Source organism: Suncus etruscus, chromosome 2 (genome assembly GCF_024139225.1).
Source record: "Suncus etruscus isolate mSunEtr1 chromosome 2, mSunEtr1.pri.cur, whole genome shotgun sequence".
In the NCBI taxonomy this organism is placed as follows: domain Eukaryota; kingdom Metazoa; phylum Chordata; class Mammalia; order Eulipotyphla; family Soricidae; genus Suncus; species Suncus etruscus.
This window is the reverse complement of record NC_064849.1, coordinates 1,685,934-1,712,828: the sequence shown is the minus strand read 5'-3', so window position 1 is coordinate 1,712,828 and position 26,895 is coordinate 1,685,934. Positions and strand designations below refer to the sequence as shown.

The window sequence follows — 26,895 nt, the reverse complement described above, 5'->3', positions numbered from 1 at the left end:
CCCAGAGTCAACCTCCCTCCTAGCCTAACCTCTGTTCCTCAGAATCCATTCCATGCATGCCACCACCAAAGCCCTGTCTCCAATCTGCCATCACCACAGGCCCACTTTACATTTTGGTTTAAGGACCCCAAATTTGGGTCTCATGATTTCATTGTTGATGACAGCCCCTGGGTCTCTTGAAGCTTCCCTTGGCCTTAAAATCAGGGTCGGGGGGAGGGGGGAAGCTTAGAAAAGAGACTCAACTCAAGTACAGCCTTTAGCTAGGTTGGGAGCCATAATATGCACAGACAGCGAGGAGGGCAGGCGTTTGTCTTGCACGCTGCATCCCATCCCATGCCATCCCATGCCATCTCATGCTATGCCATGCCATGCCATCCCATCCCATTCCCATGGGGTTCCCCAGAGCACCGCCAGGAATGACCTCAGGAAACCCTGAGTGCCGCCGTTTAGGGCGTGGCCCCTACACCAAAACCAAAAACCAAAACTAAAACCCCAAAGGCAGAACCAACACCCAAGCTCTAGTCAGGATAGAGGGGATACCCTGGGGTGGAGCAGGCCCGGGGCTGCCCTCACCCAAGATGGCGGCGGCGGCGCTTGCCCTTCCCGGTCACCTGACAGATCACATGACCTCCCGCGCCTGCGCACTCGGGGTTACTCGGGCCGAGGGGCGGGGCGGGGCGGGGCGGGGCGAGGCGCCGCCGCGGGACCCGTTAGAGCGGAAGCGCCGCCGCCGCCGGCCCGGCCTGCTTCCCGCTCGGGCACCGGCACCGGCACCAGAACCGGCCCCGGGAGCGGGCGGGGGACGAGGAGCCATGTCGAAGCGGCTCCGGAGCAGCGACGTGTGCGCGGACTGCAGCGGGCCGGGTGAGCGCGCGGCGGGCGGCCCGGGCGGGGAGGGGTCGGGCCCGGCCCGGCTGCAGACGGGGTGCAGAAGCGCACCCCACTTTCCACGCCCCGGGCAGGCCTTGGGGCCCCCCCCCGGCTGGCTCGGACCCGGGGGCAGCAGGTGCCGGCGCCCCCCGGGCCTCCCCTGCGCCCCAGCTGCCTGCCAAGGCCCCCCTGGACTCTGGGGGGCCCCCCGGATGCTCCCAGACCCCCCAAAACCCGCCCCCAGGCTCCTGACACCCCAGATCCCACCCTGACACCCCCCAGGCCGGAGCACAGACCCCAGCAGCAGCGCCAGGGCACCCCTCCCTGGGGCTGGCGTGGGGCGGTTGCAGGAGATCTGGGGTCCCCCCCACCTTGGTTTCTTGCACCCACACTTTCTCCATCCGGTCCAGTTGCCTCAGTTTCTGGGTGTGGGGAGTCTTGGGGGACCCGTCTTTCTTCCCCCCGAGGAGGAGGACGGCCACGGAAAGCCCCAAGGATCTGGCACCATCTGTCCCTTTCTTCTCTGTATGACTTAGGTGGGTGGGTGGGCTTGGAGTGTTTCCTTCTCTCTCCTAGTGGGGTTTCTTGAATCCAGCAGAATCTTTGCACCCCTTTGGGGAAGTGCCCCCAAGTTGGGTGTTTGTGACTCAAAACAGGAGTCCCGAGTTGACTGCCCTGGACCAAAAGAGAGAGAGAGACAGACACAGAAAGAGACACACACACAACACACATACACAAGTGAGAAAGAGAATGAGAGAGAGAGAGAGAGAGAGAGAGAGAGAGAGAACACACACGAGAGAGAGACACACAGAAAGGGAGACATACACAACACACATACACGAATGAGAGAGAGAGCCAGAGAGAGAACACACACACACACACACACACACACACATGAGAGAGATACAGAAAGAGAGACACACACAACACACATACACGAATGAGAGAGAGAGAGAGAGAACACACACACAAACACACACACCTGGGCCAAAAGAGACACACACACACACACACACACACACACAGAGAGACACACATACACAGAAACACACAGAGACAGAGACAGAGAGACAGACTCACTCCCTGGGCACCCAGGAGGCCCTGGGCACAGACAGACACACCCCGGGACTCCGTCCGTCCTGCCAAGTTTCAGGTCTGCCAGTTCAGAACTGGCCCTGCCCTTTGGGGATGGGATGGACAGGTCCCGGTGGCTTTCTGGGGGTGGTGTTTGGACTCCTCTGCTTTGACTTGGAGGACACGGTGGTGCCATCCGCTTTGAACGCTGCTTTTGCAGCTGTTAAAGAGCTTGGCCTGGCCGGGCCTCCTGAGAGAAGTAAGTAGCTCCCCATACATCTGCCTGATGTGAATTTTTTTTTTCCCATGGCCTAGATTGTGTGGGAGGGGCTCCCAGGTTTCCTTTGAAACTGGGGGAGAGGTGGAGGCGGCTTGTTGGGTTTTCACCTTAATTTTGTAGAAACCAGGTTCTTCCACTGGCTTCTACACACTCTCCCGTGGCATTTTCTCAAAATGCTGCCTGTTCCTCCTCTTTCCTTGCCTGCTTCCATTTGTTGAAGTTTTTGAGATGCGTCTGATTCACTTGCACCCCGTGTCAGACTTCCTCTTGGGAGCCTCTGCTTCTTGGTGGCTGCCGGGGGGATGGGTGTTGGTGGGGCAAGGGGACCCCACTTCTCCCCCGTCACCCCAGATACCAGCTTGCATGTCTGCAACATGCATCTGGGAGCTTCTCTCTTCCCCTCTACCAGTTCACTTGTTGTCTCAGATGCCTGGTCTTCAGACTTGAGTCATTTCCTTCCTGTTTCGAATATAATTAGGTTACCTTGAAGTGTTCTATGCGTTCGAGCAGCTAGGACTTGGCGCTGAGTCCTAGCAGAAAAGCTGGGACTTTTCTGCAGAGCCTGAAAGCCTTCCCTGGAGAGTCAGGGGCAATGTAAAATTTAAGTCATTGTCATAACTAACATAGAAAAAAACACATTCAACATTTCAGCCAGGTATTCAGGCTCCAAAACATTCTAATTCATTCAACAAGTTTCAATTGCAAAATCAAAAAAACAAAATCTGATGTATTAATCAGCACTTATAAAACTTTGCTGTTTGGTTTCGATTAAGTATAAGCAAGATATTTTTTTCGCCTTGGTTTTTAGGTTACACTCAAGCAAGGCAAGGGGGGGGGTATCCTGATTTGCTGTTGGCAAGGACCATATGGGTGCTAAGGGATCAAACCCAGGCCTGCTGCATATAAACCACACACTCATCCTTTTTAGTTTTGTTTTGGGGGCATATCTGGTGGCACTCAGGAGTTACTTCTGGCTCTGCGCTCAGAAATCGCTCCTGGCAGGCTCGGGGGACCATATGGGATGCTGGGGATTGAACCCTGGTCCATCCGGGATTGTCTACATGCTAGACAGATCCCCAGCCCAGACACTCACCTATTATGCTTTAACTCCTCACCTGTTTTTTTTTAATTTTGAGGCCCACCAAGGCCTTCTGTCCAGAGAATGTGTGTGAGTATACTCTTTCTCACACGTAGCATTTATGTTCAGACTTCTCCATTACTCATAGCGTTTCTGAGACCCCTTTGTGGTGCTAGAGCTCAGCTGAAGACACTTTGGCCCAGAATGAGGCAGAGCCTCAGTGGTAAGAGTGTATGGTTCCTGGCCAAAGAGAAAAAGAACTGCAGCTAAGGTGCTGCTTGTCTTGCATGCAGCCGACCCAGATTTGGTCCCCAGCATCCCATATGGTTACCTGGAGCCTGCCAGGAGTGACTCCTGAGCTCAGAGCCAGGAGTAAGTGCTGAGCACTGCCTGGTGAGCACCCGGCCTTCACATGAATGTTATCCTGCGTTTGGTAACCAGCACCAAAAATTTAAAATAAAAGCCTCTGGCATTTTATTTTATTTTATTTTATTTTGGTTTTCGGGTCATACCTGGCAGCGCTCAGGGGTTCCTCCTGGATCTATGCTAAGAAATCGCTCCTGGCAGGCTCTGGGGACCATATGGGATGCCAGGATTTGAACCGCCGTCCTTCTCATGCAAGGCAAAAGTCCTACCTCCATGCTGTCTCTCTGGCCCCAAGCCTCTGGCATATTAAAACAGCAAAAGAAACTCAAAAGATTTTACCCAACTCAGTGAGTAGGGTGTTTTTGCCTTGCATGCGGCTCTTTTGGGTTTGTTCCCTGGCATTCTATGTGGCCCCCTGAGCCTGCCCAGGTAACTTTTGAGCTCAGTGCCAGGAGTAACCCCTGAATGCCGGTGGGTGTGGTCCAAAACAAAACAAACAAAAAGAATTAATCAAGAATCAAACAAGGTGCCATGTTCCTGTTTAATAACCTCCAAGAAGATTGATTGTGATTCCACTGAATAATATAAGAACCCAAGCTATATATTTTTTTTTTTTTTTTTTTTTTTTTTTGGTTTTTGGGCCACACCCGGTAACGCTCAGGGGTTACTCCTGGCTATGTGCTCAGAAGTTGCTCCTGGCTTGGGGGAACATATGGGACACCGGGGGATCGAACCTCGGTCCGTCCAAGGCTAGTGCTGGCAAGGCAGGCACCTTACCTTTAGCGCCACCGCCCGGCCCCCCCCAAGCTATATTTTAATACTGATTTTTGTTGTTAACAGAGGTAACATTTTGTAAAAAAAAAAAAAACCCGCAAAACAATGCCTTCACATATTATTTGTAGGAATGCTTTATCTTGATGTTCCTTATACTAGCTTTATTTATTTATTTATTTATTTTGGTTTTTCGGGCCACACCCATTTGATGCTCAGGGGTTACTCCTGGCTACGTGGTCAGAAATTGCCTCTGGCTTGGGGGGACCGTATGGGATGCCGGGGGGATCGAACTGTGGTCCTTTCCTTGGCTAGTGCTTGCAAGGCAGACACCTTACCTCTAGCGCCACCTCGCCGGCCCCTAGCTTTATTTTTTTAATATAGGGGTCACATCCAGTTATACTCAGAGGTGACTCCTAGCTCTGCACTCAGGGATCATGCCTAGGCAGTCAGGGACCCTATGGGAGGTAGGGGATCAGAGCCAGGTCTGCCGCGTGCAAGGCAAGTGCCCTCCCCACTGTGCTCTGGCCCCTTTTATCAGCATTTTAGAATGACATGCGGTTCTGACAGAGCTGTGCTCCAGTGAATTGCTGAGTTTCTGGCTTTGATCTTTCTGTGTGTTGGGGGATTTAGGGCCCCCCCCCCAACTTCTTGGCCAGCCTAACCGGCATTTCTGTGTGAGGTCTGAGGGAGGCGGTGCTTCTAAGCATCTGCCCTAAAGTGCCAGGATTACTTAGGGAACCCCAGTGCTGCTCTGCATACCCTTCAGGTCTACCCCCTGTGACTCTCATGGTCCTCTCTAACTGCACCCTGGGAATTCCAGGGGCCCATGAGATGCTGGGGATCCAACCTGGGTTGGCTGCGGGGAAGGCGTGGACCAGATGGTGCCAGCCCCTTGTTCTATGCAGAGCAGACTTGCAGCACTTCCCTTCTTCGTTAAGTGTTTCACTTTTTTGATTTCGCCCATTTGTGTTCATTTTGATGATCATCCCCTGCCCTGTCTGAGATCTGCCTTTTAAAAACCAGCTAGCGTTTCTTTTCCTTATTGTTCTGTGTCTGACATAAATACTCAGCATGTTAAGTATTGACTAACAAAAACTTGGCCGAGCATTCAGGAGTCTCAATGGGCTCTTGAAACTATTTCAAGAGTATTGAGAAAATAGGGCTGAAGCGATAGCACAGAGGTAGGGCTTTGGCCTTGCACGCGGCCGACCTGGGACGGACCCGGGTTTGATCCCCGGCATTCCATGTGGTCCCCCGAGCCTGCCAGGAGCAACCCCTGACTGCCTCCAAGTGTGGCCCAATACCCCCCCACCATAAAAATATTTTATTTTCAGACTGGAGACATAGCCTAATGAATACATTTGCCCTGCAGGCATCCAACCTGTGTTCAATCCTGGGCATACCATATAGTCCCCTTGCATTATCAGGAGTGACCCCTGAGCATCACCGTGTGTGCCCAACCTCCCCTCCCCCAAGAATAGAATATTGAGAAAATTATTAAGGTATGTGAGTCTGCTGTTATTATTGTTTTGGTGGTGGTCGTTTTTGTTTTCAGTGCTTAAGATCTAACCTGGGCCCTGCATGTGGAATACAACATAGTACTGTCCCACTGAGTGCCTAACCGTGGAAGGCACTGAGTGGGGTAACTGGCCCGAGCCCCTGTGCTGCCAGAGTAAGGCCTGGGATTCAGACCTGGGACTGAGTGTCCCCAACCCCAACCCTCTCTGCCACTAGGCTCTCTCGCTCCCAGGGTTCAGCTCCGATTGCAGTCCTGTAACTCTTTATTCCATGGGGTGATGAGAGTTTGAATAAACTGTGGGACTTGGTTAAAAGGGTATTGGATGCAATTTGAAGATTTTTGTGGACACTGAGGAATTGGAAAATAGAACCCTTAGAACCAAGCAGCTTGAGTGGCACCTATTGTCTCACCATTGTGAGTCTGATGATGTGTGCAAAGATCGGTTTGATTTGGTTTCTTAAAGTGTTTGGGTTTCTGGCCCGGAGTAGCTGATCCAGGACCTAAAGTGGTTGGTTCGAATCCTGGAGTCCCATATGGTCCCCCGTGACTGCCAGGAGCTATTTCTGAGCAGACAGCCAGGAGTAACCCCTGAGCACCGCTAGGTGTGGCCCAAAAACCAAAAAAAAAAAAAAAGTGTTTGGGTTTCCTTATGCAGCAGGAATCTCATTCTTTTTTTTTTTTTTTTTTTTGTTTTTGGGCCACACCCGGCGGTGCTCAGGGGTTACTCCTGGCTGTCTGCTCAGAAATAGCTCCTGGCAGGCACGGGGGACCCTATGGGACACCGGGATTCGAACCAACCACCTTTGGTCCTGGATCGGCTGCTTGCAAGGCAAAGCCGCTGTGCTATCTCTCCAGGCCCAGGAATCTCATTCTTAATAGTTCCTGAGCATGATTATTCTGTTTCTTGTCTAATGAAGCTCATTGGGAGTTAACGGGGGGGGGGGGGGAGGCACAAAACATTATCTTCTCCCCCCATCCAAAAACACATCTCTCCCTCTTTTTTATTTTGAACCTCTTTACCCCTGTGTGGTGTCTATTATTGTAGCTTCTCTTCTTTTGGGTCAGCTGCAGAGATAGGCCTCCGTGGTTTATTTAAAACGAATGGACATCCTAGAACATTCCCCGGCCACGCTTACAGCCTCCCCTCATAAGCATGACAGCTGAGCGGTTTTCTAGTTGTGGCAACGATTTATAGCAGCCATTGACCGGTGACGTCCGAGAGCCCTTGGTGGCTTGTTCCCGTTCCCCTTATCAGCCCTGAATCAGAACAGCGATGACTGGCCACTTCATGCTCCAACTCCTGCTGTCAGCTCAGCTCTGTACCCTTAGGCCAGACAAACACCCCATCAGGGCACGTTGACTGAAGTGCCTTACTTGGTTTGCTTTTTGTGGGAGATTTTGGGCCACACATAGCGGCACTCCGGTTACTCCTGGCTCTGCACTCTAAAATCGCTCCTGGCAGGCTCGGGGGACCCTATGGGATGCCGGGGATCGAACCTGGGTCTGTCCTGGGTTGGCTGCGTGCAAGGCCAACATCTTCCCCGCTGTGCTATCGCTCCGGCCCCATTTGGTTTGCCTTTTTTTCCTGGAGAAACGAGGCCTCGGTCTTCTTTTGCCATTTAGCAGCGCATGTTCTTCTCATTACGGCCACTTCCTCCTCCTTTGCAGATCCTTCCTGGGCATCGGTCAACCGGGGGACGTTCGTCTGTGATGAATGCTGCAGCGTCCATCGCAGCCTGGGCCGGCACATCTCGCAGGTGCGGCACCTGAGACACGCGCCCTGGCCCCCGACACTGCTTCAGGTAAGGGCAGGGGCTTGCCCATGGTGGGCGATCGAGGCCGGCGGGGCTCATGGGGTCAGCAGTGAGACTGTCACGTGTGATTTTACAAAACTTCCGTGTAACATAGAGGGACCCCTGAGTTCGTTGCTGAAGGGTGGCTCGCCTATTAGTATTACTATTGGCCTCCTACCATGATAACATGAATCTTTCAGGAGTGTTGGGGGGCGGGCAGGCTGTACTGGCATGCTCAGGGCTCTGACTGGCTTTATGCTCAGTGTTCTCCAATCAGGACTGTTATGTGCTACCAGACACCACATCAGGTTCAGCCTCGTGCAGGGCAGGTTCTCCTGTACTTTATCTCTCCCGCCCCCTGACATACATCTTGCCCCCTAATCTCAAGTATAGTCATTAACAATTCTGAAAGCATTCCACTGTTTTTATTTGGGTGGGGGGGAAGGGGCCATACCTGGTGATGCTCAGGGATTACTCCTGGCTCTGTTTTCAGAAAGCACTCCTGGCAGGCTCAGCGGACTCTGTGAGTTGCTGGGGATTGAACCCAGGTTGGTCCTGGGTCAGCTGCATGCAAGGCAATTGCCCTACCACTGTGCTAGCGCTTGTTCCAAACCAATTAAATGTTTTGTTTTGTTTTTGGGCTACCCCCACATCACTAAGGGGTTACTCCTGGCTCTGAGCTCATTCCTGTCAGGCTCAAGGGACCATATGGGATGCCAGGATTGAAACCGGTTTGGCTGTGTTCAAGGCAAATGCCCTTCCCACTGTGCTATTGCTCTGACCCCAACTTTTTAGAATGTCTCCAGAAATGGTTTGTTGTTGTTGTTGTTAAGTCTTTTTTTTTTTTTTTTTTTTTTTTTTGTGGTTTTTGGGTCACACCCGGCAGTGCTCAGGGGTTATTTCTGGCTCCAGGCTCAGAAATTGCTCCTGGCAGGCACAGGGGACCATATGGGGCGCTGGGATTTGAACTGATGACCTCCTGCATGAAAGGCAAACGCCTTACCTCCATGCTATCTCTCCGGCCCCTGTTGTTAAGTCTTTAGGTTACATCTGGCCATACTCAGGGACTGTTCCCTGCACGGAGTTTAGATTCATGTCTGTACTGCTTAGGGAGCTGTTGTTTCAGGAATCAACTCCAGGCCTCCTTGCAAAGTATGCACTCTAGCCCTTTAAACTATCTCTGACCACCAGGAAAAAAATTTTTTTTTTTTAAAAACCAATTTATCTTTTTATTTTTATATTATGTTGAATGTTTCTAAAAGCTGCCGTCTTCAAAAATTTTTATAACTGTATACTTATTCCCAAGTATCTGCCACTATTTTTTAGAACAGTCTTCCCTGCTCTGATCAGAGTACACATTCAGATTCCTAGAACTTTTTTTTTTTTTTTTTTGGCCACACCTGGCGGCACTCAGGTTACTCCTGGCTCTGCTCAGAAATTGCTCCTGGCAGGCTCAGGGGATCATATAGGATGCTGGGGATCAGTGCTGGGTCCATCCCAGGTTGGCAGCGTGCAAGGCAAACACCCTACCACTGTGCTATTTCTCCAGCCCCCAGTGCTTTTTTTGTTTTTGTTTTTGGGCCACACCCAGTGATGCCAGGGATTACTCCTGGCTATGCACTCCTGGCTTGGGGTATCATATGGGATGCTAGGAAATCGAACCTCAGTTCATCCTAAGCTAGCACAGGCAAAGCAAATGCCTTCCCCTTTGTGCCATCGCTCCGGCCCCCTCCTAGTGCTTCTTAACTTTAAAATCTATAATATCAGGTCGGAGCAGTAGTACAGCAGGTAGTGATTGCCTTTCTCATGGTTGATCAAGGTTTGAACCTCAACGCTTCCACCAGGAATTATTTCTTTTTTTTTTTGGTTTTTGGTTTTTGGGCCACACCCTGTGACGCTCAGGGGTTACTCCTGGCTATGCGCTCAGAAGTTGCTCCTGGCTTCTTGGGGGACCATATGGGACGCCGGGGGATCGAACTGCGGTCCGTCCTAGGCTAGCGCAGGCAAGGCAGGCACCTTACCTCCAGCGCCACCGCCGGGCCCCAGGAATTATTTCTTTTTTATTTTTTTTTTTTTTTTTTATTTTTTTTTTATTTTTTTTTTTTTTTTTTATTTTTGGGCCACACCCGGTAATGTTCAGGGGTTACTCCTGGCTATGTGCTCAGAAGTTGCTCCTGGCTTGGGGGACCATATGGGACACCGGGGGATCGAACCGCGGTCCGTCCAAGGATAGCGCAGGCAAGGCAGGCACCTTACCTTTAGCGCCACCGCCCGGCCCCGCCAGGAATTATTTCTAAATGCAGAGCTAGGAGTATGCCCTGAGCGCTGTTGAGCGTGTCCTAAAAACAATAAATGAATAAAAAGAGAAAATCCTTGCTGGAGAGACAGTCCAGCAAGGTGGGTGCTTGGCTTGCATGTGGCTGACCTGGGCTCGATCCTCGGCATCCCATATGGTCCTCCCAGCACTGCCAGGGGTGATTCCCGAGTTCAGAGCCAGGAAGTGTCCCCTGAGCATCACCAGGTTAAAAAAAAAAAAAAAGAGAGATGAGTGTTCCCCCATTAATCCATTAATGCTAGTGTTTAGTTTATGGTTGTTGCAGAATCTTTGTGGGGCAAAAATGAAAATGTGATTTTTATTTTCTTTCCTGTTGCTCGGTCGTAGATGGTCGAAACCCTGTACAATAATGGTGCTAATTCTATCTGGGAACACTGTCTGCTGGACCCTGCCTCCATGATGAGCGGAAGACGAAAAGCCAGTCCGCAGGATAAAGTGCAGTGAGTGGGATCCCTTCACTTCTTCCCCAGCACCCGGCCCCCTTGGCAGGAGTGCAGGCCCAGGATGAGCTCGGCCTCTCGCACTCTGAGCAGCTCGAAATGCAGGAGGGAGCCAGGCGCGGCTAGTCCTAGAGTGCTGTGGGTGCTTTCGTCCAAGACAGAAAGGTTGGAGTCACCAGGTTGGAGCGTGAGCGCTCAGACAGGAGTACTCAGAACTGAGGTGGGTCTGTCCGGTGCCTCTCTGACCCCTGAGAAGACATGAACTTCTGCTTTCTTACCAGGTTGCAGTCATACAAAGGCACAAATGCTAAATATGTGTATATATGTTTTCTATTTATTTTTATTTTTTGGCCACACCCGGTGACCGTCAGGGGTTACTCCTGGCTATGCGCTCAGAATTCGCTCCTGGCTTGGGGACCAAATGGGACGCCAGGGATCGAACCCAGGTCTGTCCTGGGTCAGCTGTGTGGAAGGCAAACACCCTACCGCTCTGGCCCCTATTTTATTTTATTTGTTTTTGTTTTGGGGCCACACTCAGTGGTGCTCAGGGGCTCCTCCTGGCTCTTTGCCCAGCAATCTCTCTTGGCAGGCTCGGGAGACCCTCTGGGATGCTCTCCCCACTCAGCTATCACTCCAGGCCTCTATTATCATCATTATTTTGAAGTAGGTCTCCTGCTGGCAATCCTGGCCCTTTGTCATGACTGACAGGTTTCCAGACTCAGAGCTTCACCTCCTGCTCGGCTGGTCTCAGCGTGTTCATTGCTATTCCTGTGGGGGTGGGGCCACTTCCTCTTCTCAATGCTGCCTGAAGAATGGGGAATGTTTGTGGCCTCTGCAGGGCGAGTGAGCTGTGTCCTGTTTTTGTTCTCCACCAGCCCTAATAAAGCCGAATTCATCAGAGCCAAGTATCAGATGTTGGCCTTTGTGCATCGCTTGCCATGCAGAGAGGACGACAGCGTGACATCCAAAGATCTCAGCAAGGTGGGTGGGTCGCACCTTTCCCATACCTGGTTCAGGGGGAAGGTGAAAAGGAAGCAGAGGAAAGCAGACACCCCACTTTGTCTACTCATCTATAATGGCCTCGGTCGATTGCGCCTTTAAGTCTTAATTCGGGGCCCAAAGCGATAGCACAGCAGCCTTGCACTCGGCCAGCTTGGGTTCGGTCCCCAGCATCCCATATGGTCCCCAGAGCATCCCATATGGTCCCCAGAGCCTGTCGGGATCGATTGATTCCTGAGCGCAGAGCCTGGAGTAAACCCTGAGCACTGCCGGGTGTGGCCCAAAAAACAAACGAAAGAAAATACACTAACCCAAATTCAATACCCAGTACCACAGAACCTCCAGGAGTTATTCCTGAGCACAGAGCCAGAGGTATTCCCTAAGCATCACTGGGTGTGCCCCCCCAAAAAAGCTCCATGTTGATTAAGATACATTCTTTTTTTTTGTTTTGTTTTTTTGTTTTTGGGCCACACCCTGCGGTGCTCAGGGGTTACTCCTGGCTGTGTGCTCAGAAATAGCTCTGGCAGGCATGGGGGACCATATGGGACACCAGGATTCGTTTTTTTTTTTTGTTTTTTTTTTGGTTTTTGGGCCACACCCGGCAATGCTCAGGGGTTACTCCTGGCTGTCTGCTCAGAAATAGCTCCTGGCAGGCACGGGGGACCCTATGGGACACCGGGATTCGAACCAACTACCTTTGGTCCTGGATCGGCTGCTTGCAAGGCAAACACCGCTATGCTATCTCTCCGGGTCCCCAAGATACATTCTTGCCCCTCAAAAAAGTCACAGACTCGGGCCGAAGAGGTAGCACGGTGGTGGGGCATTTGCCTTGCACGCAGTTGGCCCGAATGGACCTGGATTCAATCTCCAGCATCCCTTATGGTCCCCCGAGTGCCAGGACCGATTGCTGAGCACAGAGCCAGGAGTAACCCCTGAGTGTTGCTGAGTGTGGCCCCAAAACACCACCACCACCATAAAAGTCTTAATTCAAAAGACATGGGGGTGGAGGTCCTAGGCCAAGATGAAAAATAAGTATTGTGGGCCCGGAGATATAGCACAGCGGTGTTTGCCTTGCAAGCGTTGATCCAGGACCTAAGGTCGTTGGTTCGAATCCTGGTGTTGTCCCATATGGTCCCCTGTGCCTGCCAGGAGCTATTTCTGAGCAGACAGCCAGGAGTAATCCCTGAGCACCGCAGGGTGTGGCCCAAAAACCAAAAACAAAAAAGAAAAAGAAGTATTGAGAAAACAATTTGTGTTTTTCAGATGCAGTATTATGTTATATTTCTGTGAGTTTTTTCTTGGTTTATTTGAGCCATTTGCGGAAGTGCTCAGGTGTTACTCCTGGCTCTGTGGAGTCACTCCTGGCAGGCTTTGGGGGATCTTAAGGAATGCTGGGGATTGAACCCGGGTTGGCAGGTGCAGGCAAATACTCTCTCTACTTTGCTATTGCTCGGGCCCTCCTCTTTTTTTAACTTAACATAGGAATGGGATCCACCCCGAGAGTTTGTTCCTAGTTACCTTCCAATGAGGAGCGTCAGGAAATAGGGTGTTACTCAAAACTGTGCTGTTTGGGACCGTGTGTTGTACGGTGGATATTCAGTAATTGGCAGTATGAAGTGGGTGGGTCTATTTTTTTTTTTTAACTGGGCTTCATTTCTAGACTTGAGAGAGGCCTGAAACACCCATGTCTCTCATTAGCAGCACTGTTCATGACAGATGCACACTTCGAGTACAGACACGGTTCAGAAACTTAACTTGGGCATAGAATATGTAGCTTTCGTATACAATTCCTTCGATTAATGAGCACCTGGCAAGGATCCCCACAGTTCATTTTAGCTCTTGGTTCTGGGACCACACCAAAGTCCTGCTCACGTCCTGGTTCTGCACTCAGGGATCCCTGCTGGATCTCAGGAAACCGGGGTGCAGGGGACTTGACTCACGCCTGCTTCGAGCAGGCAAGAACCTTAGGTGACATTGCTCGCTCTCTGGCCCGCATCTCCCCACCTTTTGTTTGTTTGTTTTGTTTATTTTGGGTCACACCTGGCAGCGCTCAGGGGCTATTCTTGGCTCTACACTCCGAAATCACTCCTGCAGACTCGGGGGACCATATGGGATGCCGGGATTCGAACCACCGTCCTTCTGCATGCAAGGCAAACAAACGCCTTACCGCTGTGCTATCTCTCCGGCCCCCCACCTTTTTTTTTTTTAAACTCTTGCTGATGCATGAATGCAGGTGGTCTAGGTTCCACCATGTGTGGGTTTAAGGTTACAGCCTGCTGGAGACGAGACCTCTAGATCAGACTTGAAAACCTTGTGATTCTGCACTCACTGAATCAGATATGAGACTTTTTTATTTTTTTTGCTTTTGGTTTTGGGCCACACCCAGCAGTGTTCAGGGGTTACTCCTGACTCTGTGCTCAGAAATCGCCTCTGGCAGGACCCTATAGGATGCCGGGATTCAAACCACTGTCCAATGCGTGCAAGGCCACGCCCTACCACTGTGCTCTCTCTCCAGCCCCAAGATATGAAATTTTTGTGTGTGTATTTGTGGGGGTTTGGATCTTGGATTTAGGTCCACACCCAGCAGTGCTCAGGGTTACTTCTAGCTGTGGCTCAAAGGTTACTCCTGGACCATATGGGCGACCATATGGGATGCTGGGTATCACACCTGGGCTGGCGGCCCACAAAGCAAACACCCTATCCACTGTGCATTTAGTCTGGCCCCACAGGACACTTCTTCTGGTTCCAAAAGACTTGGATAAAGTGTTGTGTATAGGCCGAGAGGAGTGCTGAGGAGAGGGGGGTTTGTGAAGCAGAGAAGACGAAGCCTAAACACTTGCTTTCCATGACAGTAACAGAGCAAAAGCTACCGGGGTCACAGCAGCTGTGGTTAATTTTATTTTTTGGGGGTGGGGTGGGGCCTATGGACCAGCACTGAGAGTGGACCGGCTTCTTTATTTTGTCAGTCACTGAATTACTGACTGCCACCCCCAACATTTTCCCAGAGGAGGTTCAGATACCTCCATAAAACCCCTCAAAGGTCTCTCACATGGTTCTGAAAGGCTGACGGGTTGGGATTCTGGCCCGGCCTGCCTTGCTCATCCACCTCCTCATAGCATGTCTAGCGCCAGTTTTGGTGGTGCCGCTTAGATGCACAGACTGCACAGAAGTTGGGTCTCCTCGGTCTGCCCTGGCCCTCTCGCCGTATCGTTGAGGCGGGTCGACTCTGCCCTCGGTGCCCGGTCTTGCTGTGACTACGTCGCTGAGCGTAATAGAGCCAAAGTCTGATTAGTATGTAGCCATTAAAACAATTCGCCAGTGGGGCTGGAGTGGTGGCGCAGCAGTAGGTTGTTTGCCTTGCATGCAGCTGAACTAGGATTAGGTTCGATCCCCAGCATCCCAGATAGTCCCCCAAGCCAGGAGCGATTTCTGAGCGCATAGCCAGGAGTAACCCCTGAGTGTCACTGGGTGTGGCCCTTAAAGAAAAAAACAAAACATAACAATCCGCCAGTTCTTGTCCATCTACATTAAGCCTCTCCTGGAAAATCTATTTTGTGTGTTTGTTTTCCAGCAACTTCATTCGAGCGTGAGGACCGGCAATCTGGAAACCTGTTTGCGGCTGTTATCTCTGGGCGCACAAGCCAACTTCTTCCACCCGGTAAGAAAGTGGTTCCCGGGGCCTGGAGAGATAGCACAGCAGTGTTTGCCTTGCAAGCAGCTGATCCAGGACCAAAGGTGGTTGGTTCGAATCCCGGTGTCCCATATGGTCCCCCGTGCCTGCCAGGAGCTATTTCTGAGCAGACAGCCAGGAGTAACCCCTGAGCATCGCCGGGTGTGGCCCAAAAACCAAAAAAAAAAAAAAAGAAAATAAAATAAAAAAAAGAAATTGGTTCCCGGCCCCGATGCCCAAAGACCCAAGGGAGCTATGGTTTCTTGACTCGGCATGTGTGTGTATTGTGTGAAGTTGTGTTGTGTTGATCCTCAGGAGAAAGGAAACACCCCCCTGCACGTGGCCTCGAAAGCCGGGCAGATCTTACAGGCAGAATTACTGGCTGTCTACGGAGCAGACCCTGGCACCCAGGATGCCAGCGGGAAAACGCCCGTTGATTATGCGAGGTGAGATCCAGACTCGAGTCTCTTCTCTCTGGGATTCTGGAAGTCGAGTGCAATTCGTTGTCGCATGGCTAAGTTGTGTGGGCTCAACCTGGAGCCCCTGGTAAAGGTTGACTGTCAGTCCCCCTGCAGGGGGTGCCGTTCAGCCACGTCTGAGCCCAAAGCCTGGCAGAGCCAGGGGAGAAAGTCCTGAGCTTTTGACTGGCTTCTGATCCCTCACGAGATCATTGAGAGCACAGGGTTTGTGTCACAGCCAGAGTCCGAATTGTTTTTGTTAGCTTGTTTGCTTTTTGGGGTGGGGGCTCTCCCTAGCAGTGCTCAGGAGATGAGGGTCCATTTCCAGGACCAGTCAGCCCCCTGGGGCAGGCTTCATGGTTCAGTGCTCCGGGCCTGGCAGTGCTGGGGACCACCACAGCCACCCCTGAAGAGCTTGAGGGGACTGCTTGGTGCTTGGACCCTCCGCATGCAAGGCATACACTCCAGCTCTTTGAGATGTCTGCCAGCCCAGCCCTACTCCTCAAAATTTGTAAGTTTGTGTGTTTTTGTTTTTGTTTTTTTTATTTCTTGGGTCACACCCGGTGGCGCTCAGGGGTTACTCCTGGCTCGATGCTCAGAAATCACTCCTGGCAGGCTTGGGGAACCATATGGGATGCCGGGATTCGAACCACCATCCTTCTGCATGCAAGGCAAACGCCTTACCTCCATGCTATCTCTCCAGCCCCAAAATTAGAGGCTTTTTTGTTTGTTTGCTTATTTGTTTGGGCCACACCCATTTGATGCTCAGGGGTTACTCCTGGCTAAGCGCTCAGAAATTGCCCCTGGCTTGGGGGACCATATGGGACACCGGGAGATCGAACCGTGGTCCTTCCTTGGCTAGTGCTTGCAAGGCAGACACCTTACCTCTAGCGCCACCTCACCGGCCCAGCCCCAAAATTTGTAAGAATTTTTAATCATTGCTTGAGCTAAAAGTCTGTAAGGGCAGATTATGAGATTATTAAATAAGGATGAGGAAATGGTTCATGGTAGATTTTCAGTAGTAGACATCCAAAAGCTTAATATGAAAGTCTTTACAGGGACTGGAGAGGTAGCATAGCGGTAGGGCATTTGCCTTTCATGCATCTGATTCAGGACGAATGGTGGTTCGAATCCCGGCATCCCATCTGGTCCCCTGAGCCTGTCAGGAGCGATTTCTGAGTGTAGAGCCAGGAGTAACCCCTGAGAGCTGCTGGGCATGACCCCAAAACAAAACAAAGAATTTCGACTCTTTCTGACAGGCTCAGGGGACCATATGGGTTGCCAGGGATCGAATCTAGGTCTGCTTCCTCTACTCTCACTCTGGCTCTGAAATTATTTTCTTTCTTTTCTTTCTTTCCACTCATGTGTCCTTGGCTTTCTTCCTTACTATCCTGCTGTGTAAGTGGAAGGAAGGCAGGTGGTTCACATTGTAAGTCAAGTTACTCAGATGCCTTGACCCAGGTGGATTGTCCTAAAAAGTTGGAGTTGATGAGCTGCCCAGGGATCTCATGGGCCGTCTCTGGGCTCTCCTGTTCCTAGGGTCTCAGGGCTGCCTCTGGCTGTCACATTCCAGGGCAGTGGCTGACAAGCAGCACCAATGGCACTTTGTTTCCCCTCGGTAGGCAAGGAGGTCACCATGAGCTGGCAGAGCGCCTGGTGGAAATCCAGTACGAGCTGACGGACAGACTCGCCTTCTATCTCTGCGGCCGGAAACCAGGTGAATGTGGGGCCGAGGCCTCCCACCTTCCACCTCCTGCCAGGCTGGGCCCCGGAAAAACCAGTCGGGACAGACGCTGCTGCCTGTGGCCGCCTCCGCTTCCCCACGTCCTGAGGACACTCTGACTCCAGATGCTGTTTGAGTGACGACATCTGTGCCCATGGCTTGGCCTCATCTTGGATTTCTCATTTTTTGTTTGTGTTTTTTGTTTGTTTGGGGGCCACACCTGGTGATGCTCAGGGGTTACTCCTGGCTTTACGCTCAGAAATATCTCCTGGCTTGGGGGACCATATGGGACGCCGGGGGATCCAGACTATGGTCTGGCCTAGGTTAGCACGTGCAGGCAAACGCCCTACCGCTTGTGTTGCCCTACCACTTCGGCTTTGGATTTCTTGTTTTTAGAGGTTTTATTTTTTTAATGTTTGTTTATTTGTTGAGAACTTAAACTTGACGTTTGTCACAGAACAGAGATGATGGCAAGTTTGTGTTTCCTTGGACAGAAAGTATCAGAAAGGTTGACATCTGGCAAAATATTCCCAAGAAGGGAGAATAAGGTAGAGAGGAGCCAAAAACAAAACAAAACAAAACAGGGCTGGAGAAGGACGTTGGTTCGAATCCCGGCATCCCATATGGATCCCCCGCGCCTGCCAGGAGCAATTTCTGAGCATGGAGCCAGTAGTGACTCCTGAGCACTGCCGGGTATGACCCAAAAAACAAAAACAAACAAAAAAATCACTAGTTGAGAGCTACTGGTGAAATTATGGACTTCCTTCTACCTGTGAATAATTACTGGAACACATTGTCCAGGGAGCATGGGCTTTGCATGGACTCAACACAGCGGAGGCCAGAGAGATAGCACAGCAGGGATGGCACTGGCCTTGCATGCAGCGGACTCGGGTTTGATCCCCAGCATATCCTATGGACTCCCCCTGAGCCTGCCAGGAGTAATTCCTGTGTGCAGAGCCAGGAGTAACCCTTAGCACTGCTGGTTGTGGCCATAAAACCAAAACTTAAAAAAAAAAACAAACCGGGCCCAGAGAGATAGCACAGCTGCGTTTGCCTTGCAAGCAGCCGATCCAAGACCAAAGGTGGTTGGTTCGAATCCCGGTGTCCCATATGGTCCCCTGTGCCTGCCAGGAGCTAGTTCTGAGCAGACAGCCAGGAGTAACCCCTGAGCACCACCGGGTGTGGCCCAAAAAAAAAACCAAACAAAACAAAACAAAAAAAAAAAACCCAAACCAATAAATACCTATCCGTTCCTTACATTAACCCACCCTGGCTGGTTCTTAATTAAAAACATCTCCTGGGTGCAAGCAGTAAGGCATCTGCTTTGCCCGCTCTAGCCTAGACCGTGGTTCTATCCACCAGCATCCCATATGGTCCCCCAAGCTAGGAGGAACCTCTGAGCGTCACCAGGTTGGCCCAAAAAACAAAAACAAACAAACTAGGGGCCGGAGAGATAGCATGGAGGTAAGGCATTTGCCTTTCATACAGGAGGTCATCGGTTCGAATCCCGGCACCCCATATGGTCCCCGGTGCCTGCCAGGAGCAATTTCTGAGCCTGGAGCCAGGAATAAACCCTGAGCACTGCTGGGTGTGACCCAAAAACCAAAAACAAACAACCAAAAAAAACAACCAAAAAAAAAAAACCACACCTCCTGGTTCTTTTTTTTTTTTTTTTTTGGTTTTTGGTTTTTGGGCCACATCCGGCATTGCTCAGGGGTTCCTCCTGGCTGTCTGCTCAGAAATAGCTCCTGGCAGGCACAGGGGACCCTATGGGACACCGGGATTCGAACCAACCACCTTAGGTCCTGGATCGGCTGCTTGCAAGGCAAACGCCGCTGTGCTATCTCTCCGGGCCCACACCTCCTGGTTCTTATGTTGCTCTTTTACCTCCTAAGTCCCAGTCGTAGGTATTAGCTTCTGAGAAATAAAGACACACACACACATGCACAGACACCTAAACACACGTGCTCGCCTATGTATGTGTGCTTCTGGTACCTCTGTGCCTTGGCCAATCGGCATCCCTGCAGAAGGCTCCACGATGCCTGAGTCAGTATCACAGTAGCTGAGCCCACTGCCCGCTTCCACTAAAGTCACCTGTCCCAGCCTGGACTGGTTTGATATTGAGGAAATTACTTTGCCAGTGGCCCCCAAAGGCAGATGATGGGTGTTTTCTTTTTTGTGTTTTGGGTCACACCCGGCAGTGGCCCTCAGGTTCCTCCAGGCTCTGCACTCAGAAATCATCCCTGGCAGGCTCTGGGGACCATATAGGATGCCGGGGATCAAACCCAGGTCCATCCTGGGTTAGCCACATGTAAGGCAAACACTCTACTGCGGTGCTGTCTCTCTGGCCCCCCTGATTAATGCTTTCTGCATGCCATAGGGGCTCTCACTTGGCTCCTTAAGTTTGTCCTTGCTGTGGCGGAAGGTCACGGGTGAAGCTGGGGCTGAGCAGAGTCCTCAGCATCGGCAGAGTGGGTTTAGACTTTTTGCTTAATGATGCCAGAAACTTGCACGTCCCTCCCGCCCACTAGGGACGTGGGAGTTTGCAGCTTGTCTTCCTCCAGTCACACGCAATGGTGGGAAAGTACTAATTGCCAAGGTGGAACAGAGAGTGTCGTAGTCCTTTCTGGAGCCGGTACGTGCGTGACAGTCTGACTCGGTTTCTCTTTTAGATCACAGGAACGGACAACACTTTATCATACCTCAGATGGCAGACAGGTAAGGCCATTGAAATTGCCACCGCCTCTCCCTCGCTGAGATTTCCTCGGCTGTGTTAGTGGTTAGTGTTTATGCGATGCCTTCTGTTTAATGCAGCCCATGCTTCTCTCTCTTTTACGGCTGTGCCATTGGGAAATTTTCAGACGACTGTAAGTAAACCACCCTGTAAAACTTACGTTGTGAAGGGTGTTCGTGACGAATTCACTAAGGGGAAAAAAATCCAAGTCAGCGATAATGTTTCCGTTTCTAGATTTTACCCATCAGTGCTATGCTTCATGTGGAGCAGGAACCAGGCTTTTTATTTTTATGTTTTTAATTGCTGTGATCAGCATTTGAGGCCTGGCAGGGCCCCGCCCCTCCCTCATCGAAGGTGGACGAAGCCTGGCCCCTTGGAAGGGGCTGTGCCTTGTAATAAAGCTGCGGTGTGAATGCCAGACACTCACGCTGGAATTTCACATCATTGTCACAGGTTATTAAGTATTCCCCATCTGTGTTTTTATTGTTTATTTTCTCAGTGATTTAAAAACTTAAAAAATCAGGGCCAGAGAGATGGCATAGCCAGAAGCGTGCCTCCCTTGCATTTATTACAGTGCCCTGTGTCCTCCGGGAGTAATCCCTGAGCTCAGAGCCGTGAAGAAGCCCTAAGTACCTCTGGGTATGGCTCCAAACAAAATTAAGTAAAAATTATTCTTGTTTATGGCCTGAACAAAAAGTGGGTTATCATCTGCCAATGATAAGGACAGATATCTTCTTGGCTGCAGGAAAGAGCCTTAAACTTTGTATTTTTTTTTTTGTTTGTTTTTTGGGGGGGCCACACCTGTTTGATGCTCAGGGGTTACTCCTGGCTAAGCGCTCAGAAATTGCCCCTGGCTTGGGGGGACCATATGGGACGCCGGGGGATCGAATTGCGGTCCTTCCTTGGCTAGCGCTTGCAAGGCAGACACCTTACCTCTAGCGCCACCTCTCCGGCCCCTAAACTTTGTTTCTTTAGTTAGGTAATGTGATGTGGTACAGATAATGCCCAGAGGTTAATGATGTGAATAAATTCTGCTTTGGCCATAATCCCTTCACTCTGGTTTTTCACATTCTGGCCTTTTCTTTTTCTTTTTGTTTGGTTTTTGGGTCACACCTAGCAGCACTCAGGGGTTACTCCTGGCTCTATACTCAGAAGTCGCCCTTGGCAGGCACAGGGGACCATATGGGATGCCGGGATTCAAACTGACATCAGTCCTGGGTCGGCTCCTTGCAAGGCAAACGCTCTACCACTTTGCTTTCTTTCCGACCCATTGGTTTACTTTTGTTTTTTCAGTTGTAGATGATGTGATTTTTTTCTTTTTTTTCTTTTTTTTTTTTTTTTGTGGTTTTTGGGTCACACCCGGCAGTGCTCAGGGGTTATTCCTGGCTCCGTGCTCAGAAATTGTTCCTGGCAGGCACGGGGGACCATATGGGACGCCGGGATTTGAACCGATGACCTTCTGCATGAAAGGCAAACGCCTTACCTCCATGCTATCTCTCCGGCCCCTTTTTCTTTATGATATTGTATAATTGTATTTCCAGAAGGAAGCTTTTGTTGTTGTTGTTACTGTTGTTGTGCTGGATCCCAAACCCAGAGTTTCACACATGCAGGGCAAATGCTCTACCACGGAGCTTCACCCTGGTCTGTAGAAGGAATTTTTTTCATCGAAGTCAGTGTCTTCTCACTGGCTCTGTTGAAGCTGTAGAATTTTTTTTTGGGGGGGGGCACACCCGGCGGTGCTCAGGGGTCACTCCTGGCTGTCTGCTCAGAAATAGCTCCTTGCAGGCACGGGGGGACCATATGGGACACCGGGATTCGAACCAACCACCTTTGGTCCTGGATCGGCTGCTTGCAAGGCAAAGGCCACTGTGCTATCTCTCCGGGCCCAGCTGTAGAATTTTTCACCCTCACTGTGTCCCTAAACTGTGATTCACATCTTGATTCATTGCTACTTAATCTGTAGAGCGCAAAGAAAAAGTTTGGGGAGTAGGGCTGGAAAGATGGTCAGTGAGTAAAGTGCTTGCCTCATGCATGGCCCCAGCCCCCGTCTAGTCCCCTTGAGCACTGTCAGGAGTGAACCCTGATCAGATGCAAGAGTAAGCCCTGCGCATCACCCAGTGTGGGACAACACCCTGCTCCCAGCCAATTAAAAAGCAGAAAAAGAAACAATGAAAAGGCTTTTTTGCTTATTCGTTTTGTCCCTTTTCTTAGCAGCCTGGATTTGTCTGAATTAGCAAAAGCTGCGAAGAAGAAACTTCAGTCTGTGAGTATTTGTTTCCTCGGGAATTCTGCTCTATGGGGTCCATATGTTCTGCTAATAATAATTATTGTTAATTAATTAGTTACCTGTTCTCAGCCTGTTGCCCGAGGTGACGCTCGCTCGTATGTACTGTTAGACATTGTTCAGCCATTTTGTTGTGTGTGTAGCGACAGTGACTGGACAGTATCCACTCAAGGCTTGTGGGCCTGTAGCGCCTTCCCCGAAGTTCAGACTGTGCCCTTGACTGAGGGACGTGACGTCTTTTCTCTGAGTTGCTCTCCCTGTGGGAGTATGGGGTGTGCTTCCTTGGGATCACTAAGAAGCAGTCGAGTCTTACAGGTGCCCGGGCAACTGTGTCCCCAGCTGCAGTCCTACCTCTCGCTCATCCCCGAAGTCCTTGAGAGTTGGTTCAGGGCAGGTGGGAGGGCTGTGGCCCTGCCCAGGGGCTCAGCACCCTGTGTGTCCTCCAGTCTGGGCATTTCTTTCTGTCCTTCCTGCCCGTTTCTGCCTTACTCAGGGTCCCTGGACATCTGCTCTGAGAACTGGTTTCTCGTGGGTCAGACCCAGCAAATGAGGCCTGACCAGGGAGGTTCCCTAAACTCAAGATGTTTTTCGTTGTTATTGTTGTTTTTTGTTTGCTTTGGGGCCACACGTGGCAGTGCTCTGGGGTTCCCCTTGGTTCTGCGCTGAGAAATCACTCCTGCCAGGTTTGCGGGACCCTCTGGGGTGCCGGGGGTCGAACCCAGATCAGCTCCATGCAAGGCAAACACCCTCCTACTGAGCCACCGTTCCAGCCCCTCTTCCCTAGATGTTTTACTTTTCGGTTTTCTTTGTACACTGTGTATGTTTTATAGCATTTGTCCCTGGATTTGCACACATGCATGTGTTTTTCTCTGTGTGTGTGTGTGTGTGCGCACGCGCGCGCGTGTGTATGCGTGCGTTTTAATATTTTTCCCTGGGTTTGTACTCTGAGGCCCCTTTAGCCTCTCTGTTCCTTCATCTGAAAAGACTTATGCTCTCCTCAGACAGCCTCCCTGTGTCGGGAGCGTTTTTCCCAGAGCCTGCCTATGAAACCACAGCACTGGTCACTTAGGGCTTTGTTTTCCTTCCCCTTTGCACCAAGACCCCTCACTAGACCTTTTCATCAGCATTGGTTGTGATGTCAAAATGAGCATCTCCTTACTGTCACGTGTTCTGAATAAATGTGCTTTCTGCAATTTGGTGTCTGTGTTCTGTATCTCTGGTTTTGTTTGTGTCTGCATGTTTCATCGCCCTTCTGTTTGGCTTCTGTTTTGTTTTGTTTTGTTTTGGGGACACACTCAGTGGTGCCCAGAGCTTACTCCTGGCTCTGCATGCAGGAATCACTCCTGGTGAGGCTCGAACCAGGTTTGGGGCCAGGGATTAACCGGGGTCAATTGCCTGCAAGGCAGAGCAGTAAAATACCGTTACCAGCTATACTGTCATTCCTATGCCTTTTTATTTATTTATTTGTGTGTGTGTGTGGTTTTTGGGTCAGGTCTCAGGGGAAACTCCTGGCTCCATGCTCAGAAATTGCTCCTGGCAGGCCTGGGGGACCATCTGGGAAACCAGATTCGAACTGATGACCGTCTGCATGAAAGGCAAACACCTTACCTCCATGCTATCTCTCTGGCCCCTCCTATGCCTTTTTATTAATGAATTAACCCTTCGGGCCCACACCTGGAGATGCTCAGTACTTCCTCCTGGTTCTAAGCTCAGGACTCACTCCTGGCAGAGTTCAAGAGGCCAGACGTGATGCCAGATTGAACCCAGGTCAGCCATGTTCAAGGCAGGCTCCCTGCCTGATGTACCATTGCTCTGGTCCTCTTTGGCCTTTTCAAATGAAGCTTGAGAATCCACTAATTCTGTGTGACATCCTCACAGTTACTGAGAGTTTGTAAGCTCGTGTCTGCTTTTGACCATTTCAAATATCAGGGCCGGAGCTAAAGTACACTGAGTGGGAGGACATTTGCCTTGCACACAGCTGACCCGGGTTCAGTTCCTAGCACGCCATGGGGTCCCCTGAGCACCTCCAGAAGTTACTTCCTGAGCGTGGCCAGGTGTGGCCCCCAAACCAAAATCGAATTCAAGCCTTGCATATAAACCCAGGCTCCCTTTGCTGCAGGGACGCTGTGCTGGAGTCTTTGATGCTTGTCCCACAGGGGGGCAGAGTTGAGAAGGCTCTCGAGCACGGGGCAGGTGCAGCCTTGTCTTTCTTCTCGGTCTCTCTGTCCCTTCTCAGGGAGGAAAGTGGATCCCAGCACAGATGTGCATTAGCCTTGCTCACTCAGTTGGCGCTGCGTTGTGACCTGGTTAGGTCCAGCTTGTGTCCAGCCTCCTTCTCTCCTTCTGAGGGGCCCAGAAAGGGAGAGTGTAAGCAGGTGTCCTTGTGTTCTATTTATTTTTTATTTTTTTTAATTTTGGTTTTTGGGCCACATCCTGCGGCGCTCAGGGGTTACTCCTGGCTCTGCACTCAGAAATTGCTCCTGGCAGGCTCGGGGGATCAAATGGGATGCCGGGGATCGAACTCAGGTCCATCCTGAGTTGGCCACATGTAAGGCAAACGGCCTGCCGTTGCTATCACTCCAGTCCCTCTATTTCTATTTCTTTTTCTTTTTTTTTTTTTTTGGTTTTTGGGTCATACCTGGCGGTGCTCAGGGGTTACTCCTGGCTGTCTGCTCAGAAATAGCTCCTGGCAGGCACGGGGGACCATATGGGACACGGGATTCGAACCAAGCACCTTTGGTCCTGGATCGGCTGCTTGCAAGGCAAACACCGCTGTGCTATCTCTCCGGGCCCTCTATTTCTAACCCAATAACAGTGCCAGAATTTTATGTCCTCTTTCCTTTGCCCCAATTTTGTAAATGCTGCAGTGAAGTCTGTGTAGCCAGGTTTTTTTCCCAAAAAAAAACTGGTGGTCTCAGTAATTACTCCTGGCCATGTTTAGGAGACCATCTGGAATGCCAGAGTTTGAGTCCAGATTGGCAGTGTGCAAGGCTTGGCACACACACCCCCACCCCCGCTCTACTGTCGCTCCGCCCGTAACCGACATTTTTAAAATTGCTGCATCAGGGCCCGGAGAGATAGCACAGCGGTGTTTGCCTTGCAAGCAGCCGATCCAGGACCAAAGGTGCTTGGTTCGAATCCTGGTGTCCCATATGGTCCCCCGTGCCTGCCAGGAGCTATTTCTGAGCAGACAGCCAGGAGTAACCCCTGAGCACTGCTGGGTGTGGCCCAAAAACCAAAAAAAAAAAAAAAAAAAAAAAATTGCTGCATCAAATACCATCTGAACCCTGTTGGAGTGTCGCTGTTCCCTGCATCAGGCTTATGTGCAGATGTTAGGGACACGGGGATTTAGACCCAATTTACCCAGAGAACTAAAGAACAGCTGCTGGGACCGGAGAAACAGCACAGCCATGAGGCCACTTGCCTTGCATGTGGCTGACCTGGGTTTGATCCCTGGCATCCCATATGGTCCCCCGAGCCTGCCAGGAATGATTTCTTTTTCTGTTTGTTTGGTTTGGTTTAATTTTTGGGCCACACCTGGTGGCGCTCAGGGCTTCCTCCTGGCTCTGCGCTTAGAAATTGATCCTGGCAGGCTCGGGGGACCATATGGGATGCTGGGAATTGAACCTTGGTTCGTCCTGGGTCGACCGTGTGCAAGGCAAACGCTCTACTGCTGTGCTATCACTCCGGTCCCTCAGGAGTAATTTATTTTTCCGGTTTTTGGGTCACACCTGGCAGCGCTCAGGGCTTACTCCTGGCTCTACGCTCAGAAATCGCTCCTGGTAGGCTCGGGGGACCATATGGGATGCCAGGATTTCAACCACCGTCCTTCTGTATACAAGGCAAATGCCTTGCCTCCCCAAGAGTAATTTTTGAGCATAGAGCTAAAGTACAGCTGAACACTACTTAATGTGAACCCCTTCCCCCCAAAATTACAAAACCAACAATGTAAAGGAAACGTTATTTATTTTTGTGGTTCTTGGGTCACACCCGGATTTGCTCAGGGGTTCCTCCTGGCTCTGCTCTCAGAAATTGACCCTGGCAGGCACGGGGACCACATTGAGATGCCAGGATTCGAACCACCGTCCTTCTGCATGAAAAGCAGACGCTCTACCTCCATGCTATCTTTCCAGCCCCCTCAGGGTGTATTTTATGAGGAAAATGTACAGAGAGCCAGAAAGCGCCCTGGCAGGGGCTTCGCAAGTGCAGGGCTGTGGACCAGCCTAGCTGCCCCATCGTCCTCGCTCCTGCTGAGCAGAGCACAGCACAAGGTGTGGGGACCGATGTGTCAACGATAGACTGATGACACAGACTATCTCTCTGGGTTGAGGTGCAGGGAGCCCTTTTATGGAAATTGCATTGCAAGACAGAGGGAGATGCTTCACTGGCGAGGCCGGGGTGGCTGATGGTACGTGTTGCCCGGCCACAGGCCTGAGGCTCCCTCATACTGAGGGGAACCCACACGGGCCCTCGAGCGATCATGATCTTGGCCCTGCTT

General features: G+C 51.0%; 1 protein-coding gene across 4 annotated transcripts in view; it reads left to right on the top strand.

Moving 5' to 3' along the window:
• The first annotated feature begins 787 nt into the window (after window positions 1–787).
• Window positions 788–26,895, top strand: part of GIT2 (GIT ArfGAP 2) — a 51,884-nt gene continuing 25,776 nt past the window's right edge. For all 4 annotated transcript variants that reach the window (XM_049767887.1, XM_049767886.1, XM_049767885.1 and 1 more), the window contains exons 1-9: window positions 788–864; window positions 7,630–7,763; window positions 10,417–10,529; window positions 11,405–11,510; window positions 15,100–15,186; window positions 15,514–15,644; window positions 17,279–17,373; window positions 20,052–20,097; window positions 22,325–22,376. In XM_049767887.1, the coding sequence (XP_049623844.1) occupies window positions 813–864; window positions 7,630–7,763; window positions 10,417–10,529; window positions 11,405–11,510; window positions 15,100–15,186; window positions 15,514–15,644; window positions 17,279–17,373; window positions 20,052–20,097; window positions 22,325–22,376 (816 nt within the window). In that variant the 5' untranslated portion in view covers window positions 788–812. The remainder of the gene's footprint in view (window positions 865–7,629; window positions 7,764–10,416; window positions 10,530–11,404; window positions 11,511–15,099; window positions 15,187–15,513; window positions 15,645–17,278; window positions 17,374–20,051; window positions 20,098–22,324; window positions 22,377–26,895) is intronic.